The sequence below is a fragment of the Poecilia formosa genome, unplaced genomic scaffold, assembly GCF_000485575.1.
Source record: "Poecilia formosa unplaced genomic scaffold, Poecilia_formosa-5.1.2 Scaffold44, whole genome shotgun sequence".
NCBI classification, from domain to species: domain Eukaryota; kingdom Metazoa; phylum Chordata; class Actinopteri; order Cyprinodontiformes; family Poeciliidae; genus Poecilia; species Poecilia formosa.
The window spans coordinates 893,034-910,209 of record NW_006799983.1 but is presented as its reverse complement, the minus strand read 5'-3'; the positions used below and the strand labels follow the sequence as shown (position 1 = coordinate 910,209).

The 17,176-nt window shown below is 37.8% G+C and overlaps 1 protein-coding gene across 1 annotated transcript in view; it reads left to right on the top strand.

Annotated features, from left to right (window-relative positions):
- LOC103137935 (catenin alpha-2-like) overlaps nucleotides 1–14,645 on the top strand; it is a gene marked incomplete at its 5' end in the record, with an annotated part of 35,593 nt that extends 20,948 nt beyond the window's left edge. The window contains 3 exons of the mRNA XM_007551950.1: nucleotides 126–231; nucleotides 10,666–10,800; nucleotides 13,528–14,645. Of these exons, the coding sequence (XP_007552012.1) occupies nucleotides 126–231; nucleotides 10,666–10,800; nucleotides 13,528–13,815 (529 nt within the window). The remainder of the gene's footprint in view (nucleotides 1–125; nucleotides 232–10,665; nucleotides 10,801–13,527) is intronic.
- Between the last annotated feature and the right edge of the window lie 2,531 nt (nucleotides 14,646–17,176).

Here is a 17,176-nt window from a genome sequence, read left to right as displayed (position 1 = left end):
TTTTGCTGTTTTTTTGGTGGATTTCATGTCTTGTGTTACTGGTGCTATACTCAGTCTTAAAGTTTTTCATTATCTATGGCTTTAATTCTTCGCTCACAGTCCTTTGTTTCTTTTCCTTCCTACAGAGGAAAAGGCCCCCTGAAGAACTCCTCAGATGTGATCAACGCAGCGAAGAAGATTGCAGAAGCCGGTTCCAGGATGGACAAATTGTCTCGCGCTGTTGCAGATCAGGTAGCTCCATAACTTAGTTTGTGTCTGTCACTATCACTCTTTGTCTTAATGCATTCCTGGGGGTTGTGAGTGTGTACCTGGTGGAGTCCAGGCAGCTGGCAGGAGAGCAAATTTTTAATTTAGAGTAAGTGGGCATAGCCAATGGAAATCTTTACTGTGAGAGTTGATGAGCGTAGCTGGAGTGGTAGAGCTGTGCTGCCGGATGACTTTGTCTCCCAATGGAGCCCACACAGAGAGAGCAAGACAGCAGAACCAAGTTGTGTCTCTAATATAATTAGCTTCCAGCCGAGGTGATGCATTCATTATCAGATGAGTACCTCTCTAAAACATGCTGACAGACCATTTTCAATATCTAATCAATCAGTTCTGGGCTGAGGGACGACGGGAGTGAAAAGAAATAGGTGTTTATGCAGTGTAGGTGTATGTACACATAATGAACTGGGAGGTATTTCACAACTCTCCCTCCAGGTAATGCATAATGTTCTTTTTCATTTCATCTGCCTCTAATAGGAAGTAGCGATGCCTTGGCCTCCAAACCCACTGATATGCTGAGACTGCCTGTTGTCTTTGTAATTGCAACTGCTGTTGGCTTGCAAAGCCTTGGAACAATTACTGTTGGTTTCAATATCACTTGCTGAGCGTCTGTGTTAGCAGTGTTGAGAAGAAGAAATGTTTGACCAAAATCTTCTTTTAGAATTGAAATGATTGCGTGCAATTTTGCAGCCACTGCAGTCACGATGAAGTCTACAAGTTTTTTTTATCACAAGGCCTTCGTTAACTAATTATATTCTAGGTCATCCTCTCTGTCATCTGCCTTCTTCATTTGCTTTGGAAAATAACCATATTTTTGTGGGCAGTCAAATGAAAAATGTAGGCTGATTATTCAATCCTCTTTTAATTATTTTGTGCCTTTCTTGACATCTTCAAGCCCGTTCAGTTGATAAAAAGGTCAGGGATCTGATTTTTAAATTAGAAATGTTCTACAGTTTTTATTTCAGTGCTCTTATTAAACCAGAAAACTGAATTTGTTTTGTGTGCGTGTGTGTGTGTGCGTGTACGTGTGCGTGTGTGTGTGATTTGAGACCTTTAAAAAAACCTCATGTTCACACCAAAAGATATACTTTTCCTTAGAAGATGCCTCTTTACGACTAATTGAAGTTGTTATCTGAAGCATTCTTTACCATTTATCTACACCAATTTGTCAAAGCAAGAAACTTTAGATAAAAGGCCCCTTAATGATTTATTTGTCAAAACCTTTATTAAAGAATTAGCCCTGCCAGTCACAGTTAATAAAAGTGGAGTGTGCCAAACATATGCTTAGGAAGTTATAGACCTTCTCTGTACACTCATTTTCTATTTTATTAGCTACGTCTTGCTAGTATTGTCTTCTGTCCCTTTTTACCCTATGACGTTGAGAACAAAATAGATGCATTTTCTAGGTTTGCATTAGTATAAAGAAAAGTGTCTAATTCCAAAATGAATTATCTGTCAAACATTGGGATGAGCAACACATACATGTGGGTGATTGGCAGAGCTAAGACCCTCCTCCTGGCTCTGATTGTTTGTTTCTAGTTAGCACTGAGAGCCATTACATATTGCAGCTTTCAGTCCAACCTTAGCTGTAAGTACTTACTAAGAATTTAGGAGTGACATCAGACATATAATATATGACCACTCCCATAATATCAGACGAATCAAAAAGTGCACTTCACCTTTGCTTTTATCACATATACTCAGGGATTTTAGATTTGCTTTTATCTTTGTCAGTATTACTCTCAGGTCTAAGGTCCTGTAGCAAACAGGTGGTTTAGACAAGCGGGGGGAAAAAGGAAAAGACGTTTATCTCTAAATATGTTGGAAAACATGATTTTATTACACCAGTATCTCCACATTTTGTACTCCCTCTGTTATTGTGACAGTATGCGACTTACCAGAAATATACCAGCAAGTCTTCAGCTGATGGCATACTGTGAAGTGTCTGCTCGTTGTTGGAGCCGTAGAGTATGCAAAGCGTTCAGCGGGACAGGAGGCAGCTGCAGTCAGTGCTGACACTGTTTAGCTCCAGTCACACCATCCTGAACATATTGCACTGCACAATCTGACTCTGAATTCTGCTTTGCTACATTCCCTCCTATGTATTAACGATCACCAACAGGGATACGTTTTTCTGTTTGTCTCGGATGTAACCGCACTTGTTTCTACTTGAGGTCACACCTGTTGTTTAGCCCACACTTTGTAGCAAACGGCACTAAGAAGCTTCAACTATTTTGTTTGTGAGTGTATTCGCTTGTTGGCTTGTGGACTGCCAAATGACAATCAGTGTTTAACAAGGCTCGAGTGGGAGGGAATCCTGCACGCCATGAGGCAAATCACTTGAAGAACCTGTGTCGGAAATGAACAGTTTGCTGTAATAAAGAGGCCAGGTGGCTTGCCATTTTTGATTCTCACTTTAACATTTCTTAGCCGAGGCCGTGCTGAATATGCAGAGCCTTCTGTCACACTTCTAGAGACATCAGAGCTTTCTGCTGGACATAGTGGAATATAAGGGTGTTTTATTTTCAGCATGTGTTCACTATCTTGAACATTCACCGCGACAAGCAGACAGTAGTGGCCAGTGACTAGTTACATTTACTCAGTTAAATTTGCTTGTGTAAGTCTTTGATAAAGATGTACATTGAGTTTTTAGTTTTACCACACCATACTTTTTACTGTTACTTGAGTAACATTGCTGTGAAGTGTCGCTACTCTTACTTGTGTGTAATTTCTGGCTACTCGACCCACAGCGAGTAACTTTAGTGAATGAAGAAGATCAAACATGTTTTGACCACCCCACCCATAGTTTGTTAAAGTGAGACGTCTCGTTTGTACACAAACTTCATAATTTTAATGTTATTTTCTCTCCTGAGCCATTTTTAGGTCAAGTGAATATAAAGTTAAACGTGGATGTTGTCACTGATGGCACCTTACCCTGGTCTAACATATATAGACATTACTATAAGTATTGGTTTCAATAGTTTTACTTTGAAAATAATTGATTCAGAAAAAAGTTTGACTTGATTTTTTTTTTTTTTCACAGTAATGTATCTATTTATTTTAAAATACTTTTATATCTTGTCCATCTAATTACATAATTTGTAAATATCAAATCATATGTTATGATATCAAAACACTCGGCTAATGAGCACTGGGAGTGACCTTTTTACCAAATACTTTTTAACTCTTGTGTAACTTTTTTTGGTTGCTATTTTGTTCTTTTACTTGAGGAAAAATCCGTTGAAGTTGTGGTGCTTTAGCTTGAGTACGAATTCTGACTAGTCTCCCCACCCAGGCAAGCAGAACAAAAAGGCAAAGCTTATTAAAACCAAAGACATCAGTTTTATTCTTTATCACATCGTAAAAACATGCAACAAAAGCAGATAACATCGATTCCCTGTCCTTGTTGTGCATAAAGAAGACAAGTATTTTGCATTCGCACATTCTTTTAGGTGGGCTTGTTGAGAACACTGCAGCTTGACATTATGTAGAAATATCTTTGCGCTACTCTAGGTAAGTGGTAAACCTTGTCAGTCCTATTGATGAGCACAAGAAGACAATTCAGCGTAGAATGATGAGAGGGCAGCAAGCTCTTTCATAGTCATTTAAATATTGTACTTGACTTTGACAAAAAGGCTTTTGGGAACCTCAGTCCCACAATGTCTTTCTCCCCCCATTTTCTATGCTTCTTTCTTCTATCTCAAGCACTGACACAATAAATAATGCTAAATATCACATGTTCTTTCGTCGCAGTGGATAAGTTGATATCCAAACGTATGTAGATTTATTAGACTTTAATTTCTTTGGTAGGTTGTGTATGTTTTCATTTATGCTGTCAGAGTCAAATTTGTGGTTAATAAAGAATTTGTAGGCTGAGGTTCAAAACAAAGGTTCAAAAGTTGAATGGACATGGAACTCTAGGATGCCACAAACACTACCTATAAAAAGTCTTCACTCCCTTGCATGTTTAAACTTATATTACTTTAACAAATCAATCATGATCAACATAATTTGGCTGTTGGCAAACTAATGAAATGAAAATATTTAACACAGGTGACTGCATATTTATTGACTCCCTTCAAGTCGATATTTAGTAGATGCACTTTTTGGTGCAAACGCAGCACGGACTTTGGGTAGATGGGTTCGGATGTTTTCACATCTGGATGATGCAGTTTTACTTTACTCTTCCTTGTAAAATTGTTTGAGTTCTGTCTTAATAGTTTCCGTTGATTAATATTTTCTTTTGTTTTAGGACTATAACTAAACAACAAACTCGGTGTTTACACACATGCTGGTGTTTGCACTATTTTATTAATTTCGAATAACATTTCTACTGCGGTCTGCACATTCTCTGTTGTTGCACAGCAATAAGTGCTGCATTAAATTCTGTGCAACCCGACATAAAGTATCATAAGTATTTGCTGCCAAACAACTTAAGTTTTCTTTGGCAGAAACTTTGGATGTTTCTGAAATTCATCCGGAGGAGCGGAGGACATGTCTCTGAAATAACATTCATTCCTTTCTTGTCTGCTTCAACAATGCTGCCAAATCTTTGTGAAATGTTCTCTTCTGCAATCTCAGTGGGTGTCATTCAGCTGATTACTATGTAGGGCAAAGAGTTTGATTCATATCACTTTGAGACTGAAAGCATCAGTAACCCCCTGTGGCCCACACGGGGGGTGAGGGTTGAGATGGGGTCTAGGGGAAGGTAGTGATTGACAATCAGGGAACATCCAGTTTTTTTGGGCTGTCGTTTTTTTTTTCTATTTTACTATGAAGAACGATTTAACATTTTACACCAAATATTTCAGAGCAAATCTTTAGTGTAGGATTCAATCATTTTTAAGCAATTAATTTAATTAATGTATTGTACAGTAGATATTAAAGCTGTTCAGAGAGCTATTCAAAAGTAATAAAAGAATAACATTGTAACTGGCTACTGTGCTAATTTTCATGCCTGATGAACATGGATGCTCCACTTGTTGACAAAAAAAAACGTTATTTTATTGAAATATGTGGGGTGCGTGTCATGTGCAGATGTGTGCAGTGCATATCTATTGGTATGAAGCGTGTATAATACAGTGCTATTCTGTGCCTGGACATATTGCATACATTGACTGTGGTATCACCAACTAGTTTTTATTTTTATTATTTATTTTAAATAATTATTTATCTTATGGTGAATGTCCAATTGTCTAGGCACAGTGTATAGGACCCAAGTGGATAAATAAATATTTAATGAATTAACGTGAATGTAGGTCAGACTCCTATCAGTTGCAGCCACTTTATATGCAGAGGACAATGAATCTTCATTGGTGCATACAGAATGACAGTAAAACGAAGCAATAAACGAAGTAATGCAATTTCCTGTGATATTTGAGTTGAACATGAATACATTTTGAAATGCATGTCTCGTACATGGTGGATGTATTTTAGCAGTTTCAAAACAATCCTGGGCACTTTGGGTTTGCTGAAAAGTAAACAGCATGGGCTACATTAGAAAGGTGAAGCGCTACTTACCTACAGCAGAGTATTCTTCCAATAAAGATGAAAGTCAAGGCAGATACACAGTAGTGGGATTGGGTGTTGGTATGAATAAACATCCAAGTAATCACATTTCTTTTTTTTTCCTTTTTCATTTAAGTATCTTTTTATTTAGCTTTCAGCTTGAGCTCTGAGTACAATTAAGAAATCCTTTGAAGCGTCAGGTAAAGAAATTATTTAGTTGACTAAAAAGTGTACAGCTAGACATCAAGGTGTTTCATCACTTGTCACATAAAAATGCAGGACTCCACACGCAAAGTCCTTGTGGCTTGCTGACAGCAGTGAACCCCAGTGTGATGTGATGTTCTGTGTAAATAAAAGACTCTTTGGTAAAAACAGAAGGCAGAGCTTAACCGGCACTACTGGTTGTTAGCGGATTCAGAACAAGATAAGTGTAGCATTGAGCATTGCTTCTGCTGAGTCAACATATCTAATCCCGGAAATATCAGCTTGTCAGAATATTGAGAGTCTTTGTTCTTTGTATAGCTTATGTCATGAAGTTATGAACAACGTTTACGGGGTAACTTGTCCACATTTTTTCCTTTTTAAAGTGTTGGCATGTCACCCTGTCAGAGCAGATCCAAAAGACAGGAGTTCAAAAGCAGCTTGAGAAAGTCTGCAAAACTAGGAGAATGCTTTTCATTTTTGTTTCCTTTCAGGAACTACATGGCATATGATGAATTATAGCAAAAAAAAAGATAAACAACTGTTTAACATTTCATTCCGCTTAAGTTATGAAATCAGCAGTTCCGACTCTTGTAGGAATACAGCATTTCTAAAATTGATTTATAGCACAGGGTTTTATAATGTTTAACATACAGCAATTTAAAAAAGAAAGTAAACTCTCTTTCGATTCTTAGGTTATATGTACTTTGTATACGTCTAGGAAATATATCTTTTAGTTGTTGTAATTTTAGTATTCATAGGTAGACAAGCAGAACCGCAAACTAAGCATCCTATAAATCAAATAGTAGTTTTCAAGTGTGCTGGGTATTAATCCTTTTCACCATATTGCTCTGCATATTAATACAAAGAGCGTGTCAATATTAATTAGCTAATTAGTCAGGTTATCTGGATAAAGGTAACCAACTTGTTGTTCATCATATTGCATTTCCTGCTCTTGAAAAATATTGTATTTATTACTGTGAAAGGATTCACTCCTAATGGTCTTGAAATAGCCTTAGTACTGTCTCAGATTGATGGGCAGAAATAATAGCTTTCCACAGTATTGATTCCAACCTGCCAAGAATTAGTTAAGTGCTTTTGATTAGTCACAACTAGTTGCTTTTAATCACTATTCCTGAGCAGTAAAGGTAGACCTCTTTGTTCACACACTGCTTCTGCCGTTTATTTTTCTGCCTTTTCCTTTAATTTTTCTAAATAAAAAGTCTTATAAGTAATATGTAATGTGTTCCTGTTCCTCTGAGGTTCCAGTTGCCTTATGTTAAACCCTGCTAAGAGCCAAAGGCTTGTCTTTTTACATAAGAACTTAACATTGAAAGAGAGCCTACTTTGTGACAGCTTTCCATTAGAGGGCATGTATCACTGTGTGTATCTGGATGTGTCCGTCACTGTGTTGTCCACATGTCATTCGTCATTCGTTTTGAATGTCTTGTTTTTTTTTTTCTTTCATTAGATATTTATTATATGCCACAAAAAAGCCATAAACAAAGATATGAAAAATCATATTTCATGGCTGCAGCTTACGAAGTGAACGCTTTATGAAAAAGCCGTTCATCAGTATGAGGCAGAACACTAAAGTTATTTTTTCTTCTTCTTTTAAAGGATTTTTGCTAAATATCCATGATGAATTCTTTTTCTTAAATTAGGCATAAACAAAAGACAAAAAGACTGTTTTACAGAACAGGAACCACAGTGGCATTTGCGGTCAGAAAGAATATTCAGAGGGTCGAACCAAGTCAGGCGGTAAAGCAAGGAGTGTTTTCTGACTAGTCAGTAATGAATTCTGCTTCACCGTGTCAGACAAGGAGGGGAAATGTAAGAGCTTCAATGAGCCCAGCAAAGTAATAGGCCGTACAATTTATTTACATCAACAGGGAATCGGTGATAGCAGTGGACTATTAGTCAGCCATACAGTGGGAAACAATCGTGTCATGTCTGCATCAAACTCGCCTGAGGCGGTGCTGCGCCTGTATGTGTGCGCCTGGGCCTGAAGTGTTGTTAGTGGTGACGCTAGCCAGGAGTGGCGATGCAGCGATAATGCCCAGCGAGAAACATCTCCCCTCGAGACCCCCACCGCACCCGCAGCCCAGTCCTCACCGGCTGCTGAATGAGTTAGCAGCTTCAGATCAGTGTCGCTTAATGTGGTTCTTCACAGGACCTTACAAAGTCCCATTCCTAGATTTGTAGAATCCACAGTAAAACCTTTATGGCTGAATTAATTGGGTTAATCGTGATGAATCAGTTATTGAATTAATTGTCAACCAATTTAAGTAATGGATAAATCGTTAATCTGGAGCATGCAGATTCAAAACAGTTCCTTTTTCTGAAAGAGCATGGTCAGAGAAGTCTTTTGTTTGTAAAAATGCTCGAACAGAAGTCTTCCAGTGGCATATGTTTAGCAACACCTGGTTAAAATTCTGTTTAAATGTTTATTTTCTTTTTTTTTGAAAAAGGAATGTAATTGTATACTTGCATTTATAGTACAATTTTAATATTTTTGTTCAATAATCTTAAGTGGTTAAATGTAAATTCTGCAGAATGTGGCTACTTTTTAATCCAATTAGTTGATTAATTCAGACTAATCGATTAATCAATTACTAAAATAATCGTTAGTTGCAGCCCGGGATACTTTACCATTATATATTTACCAGCAACTTTATCAGGTACATCTGGCTTTTACTGGGTTGAACCACTTTTTTTCTTAGAATATATTGATATAATGGCATCATACATTTGGTGAAGAATTATTGGCTGCACATGTCTCATGTCACATCCTAAAAGTGTTCTGTTGGGTTAATAATCTAAAAATCCATTTTTGTGGCTTGGTACATATCGTTCTGGAAATAGTCATCAGAAGATGGGTAACATATGTTTAAAGTCTTTTAACAACGAGGCAGCTGAATATATATCAATCACTTTTCAAAAAAATGCATAAGCTCTACAAATGTAAAGTATTCATGGTGGCAAGTTGTTCGGTCAGTGAACGTTCGACTATTTTTGACCCATATCTGAAGAAAGGGAGCACGATAAATTGATTAACACGCTAAAAGCTTTGCCGTCTGTTTTGCATGCGAGGCAACATGTTTCTAGATGACACTGATGTTGTATTCTTCTTTAAAGTTTGTGGTGGTTAGCTGTTTTACAGCCGGTTTGGCTTCAACAAAAGGCATGTCAGATAAACCAGCTCTTGGTTTCTCCTGTGTGATTGTCAGATTCACTGTTGATGTTGAACAATAGAAGAGGTGTACCTAATAATTTGGTCATTGAGTGTACATTTGTGGGCGTAAGAATGAAACATCTCACCGAACAACAGAAAAACTGTTTTACACTGAATTTCTAACCACCAGGGAAAAGCACCTCCAGTCAGTTAATACTATTTGTTTTAGCGTGAAAGGGCTTTTGTCAGAGGAAAAGAAAGGATCTGAGTGGCAAAGGCTTCCTCAAGTCCTTGGGGAGGTACAGTATGCGCCTATTAGAGATGTTTAACTTACCACCTCCCTCTCCTTCAGGCCAGAAGTCAGGTAAATGACTTTTGCATTTCACTATGCAGGTCTGCTGAATGTCCCAGTTTGGACCGTTTAATATTAATGCTATAAAAAAAACCAGAAGAAAAAAAAAGGTGTTTCACAAAATGATGCTCTCAGTGTTTAAGCAGCTGATGCAGAGTTCTTTACCCACTGAGAGGTTAGTGGGCCATGGCTAGCTTCTGGAAGGCCTCCAGATGGAATTACGAGGGCAAACTGTGTGATAGCGGGACAACCAATGAGGCTGTCCTTGTATTCCACGCTGGTCCATTTGCTGCACTGTATGAGTAGTCTTTTTTTTTTTTTTTTTTTGCTGCTGAAGTAGCACAAAGGACAAAAGGACCAGGTCAGGACTTCTGGTTCCTTTAAAGCGACAAGGGCAAATGAGTATGGAAAAAGAAGGAATCAGGTCTCCAAGCTAATGCCCTGTGCAGAGAAGTTGTAGAGTAATTTGCATCCCAGAATGTGTGAAGCCTGCTGTTTTCCCTCTCGTTCTGCACTAAAATAACCCTGACTTCAATCACAAACAACTCCCATATAGCAATCCAATTTGGCAGAGTTTGAGTCATGAATTTTTTTAGGAGGGGGTGGGGGGAATCTACTTTTTAGAATTATGCAAGTGTTCTTTAATAGGCAGGAGGATTTTTGCAACAGTGTATTGAAGCCATTGACCTTTTCTCCTGCCAATTTTATGTCTTTGAGTGGATTGAGACTATGAAATCTTTTCAGCAGTGTTCTTTTTTTCACATTATACCATTGACAAGGCACTTTCAGTCAAGATTCAACCAAAAAGCTTTATTTTATGAATGCAGACACTGTTTCACCCAGAGTATTATTGAATCTTAAGCATCCCAATTCCACAATTTCCTGCTCACTCTAAATCCCTTAATGGTTTATGTTGTACATTGTAATAAACAACGGATGATTCAGTGCCATACAAACATTTTATACCTCCGTCATCCTTTTACCTTTTTGTTACTTACTATCATGAAAGGGTATCTGTGTGTTAGAATGGCTCTATTAAAGTCCAGACTTCAGTCCAGTGTAGAATCTGTATTTCTTTTTGCTGCAATAAGAACATAAACAGCTTTTTATTTCACGTTCATGTTTTTTAAACAATTTTTATTTCTCTTCCCCCGTTACAATTTAGTGCCCTGACTCAGCCTGCAAGCAGGATCTGCTGGCCTACCTGCAGAGAATCGCCCTGTACTGTCATCAGCTCAACATTTGTAGCAAGGTGAAGGCGGAGGTGCAGAATCTGGGCGGAGAGCTCATTGTTTCTGGGGTAAGTTTGTCATTTGAAAACAGCACATGTTCTTCTCCATCATCCCTGATTGTCCCAGACAGGTTTTTAATCACCAAACCCCTACAGTTGACTATTTAAGCTATTTTTTTTTTTTTTTTGCTTGAGGTCACAATGGAGCTGAGATGACAGGTTAAAGGATTATGCAGAATGATGCTAATGCAAAATAATAATAATAATAACTATTATTATTACTTTAAAAAAAACAAGATCATTGTTTCACAATTAAACTTTGCATCACGTAAACAAGATCTCCAGGTGGTTTTCTAATCATTATTGATGCAGTCAAAGTTAATTTATTAGTAATCAGTGCGTGACATCCTACCTTTACCACAGTTAGCTCAAGTGAAAACTTAATTAGATGAATCTGATGATGGTTATGCACCACCACACTTAACCACGTTGGGGTTTTGGTACCACCAGAGTAAATCCAACCTATATGTCAATTTGAAACAAAGGGCTGTCTGTTATTGCGCAATAGTCAGCCAGTGTTCATGTTGTTTCACTATGAGTTGAATATTAATCAGAGAAATACATATCTAATCAAATACCAATCAATTCACTGAGTGTGTTTGCTTAGCAGTTCTAATTATACAATGTGTGGAAATTCAAAATGTACCATAGTGGATTTATTGCACATTTCAGAGCTTTCTACTTCAGTAAAAGGTGTCTTTGTTTAATAATTATATGCATGTCCTAATTCAACATGCTTCATTGTTGGTTAGGAAAACATAGAAGGTTTTATAGAAGAATTTAACCTCATCTTGTGTGTTTAACTCACATGTCTTCCAGATGCTGATCCATTATTGATTCATCTCTGTTCATTAACAGGCATCTTAAATTTAGCTATTTTATCAATTAATTTCCGTGTTGTCCCGAAAGACAAAGAAATACATTCAAATGATTAAATTTTAGTATTTATAGGCTTTACGTTCTGTTTTGAGAGATTTTAAGATTTTATAAATATATGTCCAGTCTCTTATTCTCATTTTAATTTATATATGAAAACAGGGAATTACAAATTAGTCAGCCCAAGAAATATATTTGAACTTTTTTCTTTTACTTGAAAAATTGATAAATGATATATAGTTGGACTAAATATTTAAAAAGTAATTAAATAATTACTGGAAACCTCTCTTTTCCCTCTTCCCTTTCCGGGGGGAAACCACTGATGAAAATTCCAATGTCTTTATTCATCACTATCAGCATTTTTGTTTATGAAATCTCAGGCAGATTCCAAAGATGTATGTTGACTCAACAATATACATCTTTAATAACTAAAAAAACATATTAGGACCTCAATTTGGAATAAAATGCAGTACATAGCAAATCTGCTCTTGGAAAGGTTTCGTGTCTCTTTCTGCTAGAAATATCAGAGGCTCAGTTGTTTCCCGGCAAAGACGAAACTTTGAGGACTAGAATAAGAACTTCAAAGATGAGATTCCTGGAACTGTTGTTTTGATTCAGCAGCCCAGTTTTATGTGCTCATCATCCTGTATAATAGTTTGAGGTTTAAATGAATTCTTGACACTTTATTAGTTAACTTCGGACATGGTAGTGCCACCACTGTGATTTACAACTGCTAAGTTATTCTTGTGGTTTGATGCCTTATTGTTATCATTTTGACTAAAAGTTTGTCGAAGTAAGACTATAGGATAGTTTGGTTTAACCTAAAGGTGCTGATTTTAGAGAGGGACTCCTTTACAAGATATCTGTACTAGACAAATATGCCTTACAAATAAAAACATCCAATTTCGTTATTCTTTGAAAAAGAAATTACAAATTACAGAAAATGTTTTCAAAAACTTGGTTTTATTTCAATCATCTCTTCCGGAAGTTGACCTGGTTTCTAAGTCCAAATAACTGCAAGCTGTGAAATCTGGTTGTAAAACAAGAGGGAAGGCCTTGAGTGGGATGATGTCACTCTGAAGCCCTCGCTGCAAAAAATTCAGATTTTCAGAAAATTAAATCTTCATAAACAGCAAATTCAATTATTCAACAGAACCGATTTATCACCCAGCCCTAGTTTGAACTAATTATCTTTAATGTGCTCTAATTCACAAAATTGCTTTAAGACATTTTTTGCTGTCTAAATCCTTAATCACCCTTCTCTTATCTGCATTGTCACGCAGTCATCGGTACACAGAAGACGACGAGAATAAACAGGGCACTTTCATTTCATTTTCCCCCATTTACATTATGTCGCTTGCCCACTTAAAGTTCAACTTGACTTATTTTATTATTTATACTTTGGCTTCCAATGCGTGTTTAGTTGATACTCCATGATTTCTCTGCTTTCTCGTAGCTTTTCTTCACATTAGATATGCAAGTCCTGCTGAGATTTCAACCTTTTCATGGTGGCCAGCTGGAATCCACACTCATTAAATTGAAACAGTTGACTCATCTCAGTGTGATGTAGGAGGAGGCCCCCTGGCCGCCGGCCCTTAAATGTCAGGCAAACAAAACAGAAGTAGACAGAGGTAGACCTGACCCTTGCGTCTGCTCATTAAGAAATACTAAAATAAGTCGTCATATAGCGAGGGCCGTATTTTTATCCATCTTAATTGCTAGATGCATCCGAGATCCCGAAAGGTACTTCACATAGCTTCTGCATCCTGATGTTGAAGGCGAAGCCAAGAAAGTAATTGCTCTTTTCCCTCATGTCACACATTGCCTTTTTGACGTTTTTCTTTATTCTCCCTCCTGTAGTTGGACAGCGCCACCTCTCTGATCCAGGCAGCCAAAAACCTCATGAATGCTGTGGTGCTGACTGTAAAGGCATCCTATGTAGCCTCCACCAAATACCAGAAGGTTTACGGCACGGCCGCGGTTAACTCACCGGTGGTTTCCTGGCGCATGAAGGCTCCCGAGAAGAAGCCTTTGGTCAAACGGGAGAAACCAGAGGAATGCCAGACGCGCGTGCGACGAGGCTCCCAGAAGAAACACATATCCCCCGTCCAGGCCCTCAGTGAATTCAAGGCCATGGACTCCTTCTAAAATAAAAATATAAAATAAAAAAAAAACAAAAAAAAACAACAAAACACGATGGTATAAGTCGGTGAAAAAAAAAGTCCCTTTTCACATTGTGTTAATCTACTTCCGTTTGCTGTGTGTGCTTGGTGACACCGCAGGAGGACTGCAGTACATATTTAACTGCCTTTACTGTGGCTCGGCTAACACTGTGGTCTTCATGGCTCACAGAACACCAACACACCCGATAGTATTTATTGATCCTATTGTAGCTTAATGTGAGAGCCAAAATGTGACAAACTACTTCTGAAAACCGGGACTTAATATTTATCAAAAGAGGAAAAGGGACAAATAACAAAAAAGAAAAAATCCCAGTCGATATTCTAGCTATATCATTAACGTGCTGCAGACTGGCTGCTTGTGAACACACTAAAACTGAATGGAAACTGAATGAGTAGAGGAATCATTCTATGCTGAATAAATTGGTGGTTTTGACCCCTCTTGATTTTTTTTTCTTCCAATCTGAATGTTAACCTGTAGTTTTAGGAATATCCTATGTTAAAAATCCTGAGAAGCATCAGGATCCGAATAGTTTCCTTCCTCATAACGATTACTATGACAATAATCCACATGGTGTTTTCTTTTTTCTACCAAAGCACATTTATGGTCTAATGTATTCCCCTTTAAAATCTCTTTTATTTATAGATTTCATCACTAACTATGATGAGCTTGTTTGGAAGTTGTGTAGCGTATCATTTAGACAGAGAGGATTGATTAGTTGTGGTTTGCTCTGAGAATAGAATCCCTGCATACAGTAACTTTATATTCACCCTTCTCTAATAAATTCCTTAACTTGACCCTCTAAGTTTCCTGTGTTGTTCTTACCAGCATGTATGTATACTTGCTCCTCACTGTCGGGGAGTAAGAAGGTAGACATTCACAAAGAAATGCAGCCCATCAATCTCCAACACCAAGTTGCATTTATTTTTGCATAAGTTTGAAGTTCTTCACAGTAAATGCAAAAGTGATCAAAGAAATGCAGCTGAACATCTTTTTTTTTCGTAGTTTAATTAGCAGAGAGAGATTAAGTCCGTTCCTGAACTGACAATGCACTCCCTGTCATTTGGGTGGAGGAATTATGTCATAACGGTTTTTTCTAATTTAATAAGTGGTGCTGCAATATGCAAGATAATGGAATGAATCAAAATGTTGCAATGTCTCCACTTTTCTTCTCCTGCACTAATATTTCTACGAGCTTTCAGCTGACGGTATTTTTTTTCCATGACAATTGCGCAACATAAATGGTTCCAGTCATTCAGAATGCAAAGCCGTTTCCTTTAGCTGTTGTCTGCATAAATAAATAGGGATGGGATTTATCCTAAAAGTGTGCTTTGTACCTCATTTAAATGTGGAAAATTGTCAGCCCAGGGAGTTTCTTTCTGCAAAGGGTCATTTCTAATGAGCAAATCTGTCTCTGCCATGTTCACAATTAGAAAAGGCTTTAACAAGTTTGCAGTCAAAACAAATACCCTAATTAATTTAACTGTAGGAGTATTTCAGTGAGTACAAATTGTAGTTTATTTTAAAGGATCAAGCATCATCTTTACAGATTTAAAGACCTGTATTGAGAAAGTCTTTAAATGCAAAAATGTTTTGATCCAGTGTCATAGGTCAACTTTCGTACTTTATTGTGACTTGCGGTGTTAATATTTTTGAGATGTTTGCGCTAGTTCTCCTAAACAAATGGCTTTTTCCGTCAACATCCTAAATGGATGACTTCACACAGAGATTCCCAGACGACATACCTTTAGCTTGTCTTTTATTTCACAAAGGTCAAAGTTCTCCTTGAACTTTTCTTTTCCAAAGCGAAACATATACTTTCATCCGGACATTAACGTTTCCCTTATTGTTTTTCCGTTGCCATCGACATGACATCCACTGACCTTGGCTCTTTCTTTGATATCTACAAGGACTATAAACGGCCTGGCATTTCCTTCTCTTTGTGGTTTAAGCTTTGTGTCTTCACCACAGAGAGTTGCTGCAGAAATTTGTGAACTGCCGTCTGTTCAATGAAGTCCAAGAAACTGAGGTCGTCCTGCTGAAAACGCCTTTCAGCCATGTCACATCTACACTTAAGCTTCTCCGAATTGGATTTCTTCATACCAACAAACATCAACTGGAGAATAAATGTTCCCTTTTTATTAATTAAATAATTATAATTCATTTATTTAAGGGTTTTAGCATTTTATGTGTCAAACTAACGCAAAGAGGTAACTAATTGTGAAAGTGGAGAAGAAAACATGCAGAGTTTTCAAATGTTTTACCAATCAAGTTTGGTATGAAGTTGTGTCCATCCCACCTTACTCTGACCCGCTGTGACAAATAAAACAAGACTATTTATACTTGGGCAAGCCAATAAATGAAAAGCAAATCCTCGTATTTCAAATCCTTACTTCACCTGAGAAACTAAACATTTACTTTAAAAAGCGTAAACTATGCCATCTTTGCTTCTAAACATTTAACTCAATTTTTATATTCAGTAGATATAAATGCAAACTTTTATCAGACGATCAGTAAAGTTTGAAGAACTTGGGAGTTCAAGTTGAACTCCAAAGTTCTTCTCAGGCGTAAAAGCCCGTATTGACCGATGAAGCCCATATCAATTTGGCTTAAGCCCGCTGAGTGTCACAGGCTTGAACAGAAGGTTTGGGGAAAAGAGACCAACAAAATGAGCCGAGTGATCAGCAGTCAGAAGGGAACAACATAATGTTATGATCTTACGGTGACGATGTTGGTCCCCTTTAAGGCAATAAGATCAGTGTGAGGACAACCAACGTGGAGTGTTGCAGAGCTTGTCTGATTTTTGGCATGCCGCTGGGGCCTGGCTGCAAACTCGCTTCACGGTGAGTGATTTCAGCGAATTGGGTCGTTTTAAGAGTCGGCACAGTGCTTTCCTTTTACATAGCGGAGTCGTCGAGTCCCCGAAGGCCTCGCAGCCTCACTCTGCCATTAAAAAACGGAGAACAGATCAGCTAATTGCCGCACGCGACCTTGATCCTCTCGCAAATCAAAATCATCGACGAGCTGAGCTGTCCCAATAATGGTTCACGCAACACTGGTTTAGATTATTCTGCAATTCAGCCTCTGATAATAAATGAGGTTCTTTATGTTTCCACATTGTAGTGCTAATGACCATTAAACACAGCATGCATTAGGCATCTGTGCATCACCAGAGTACCCTCTATTTAGGAAACAGGGCCACAGGGGAAAAGTAGTAACACAATCCAGTTAATGGAGGGATTAATTCCTGGCTGTGGTGCCGTCTCTCCACCAAAATAATCCCTGTGTGTATCCGTCTCCACAATCCAAATAACACAAACCACGATGG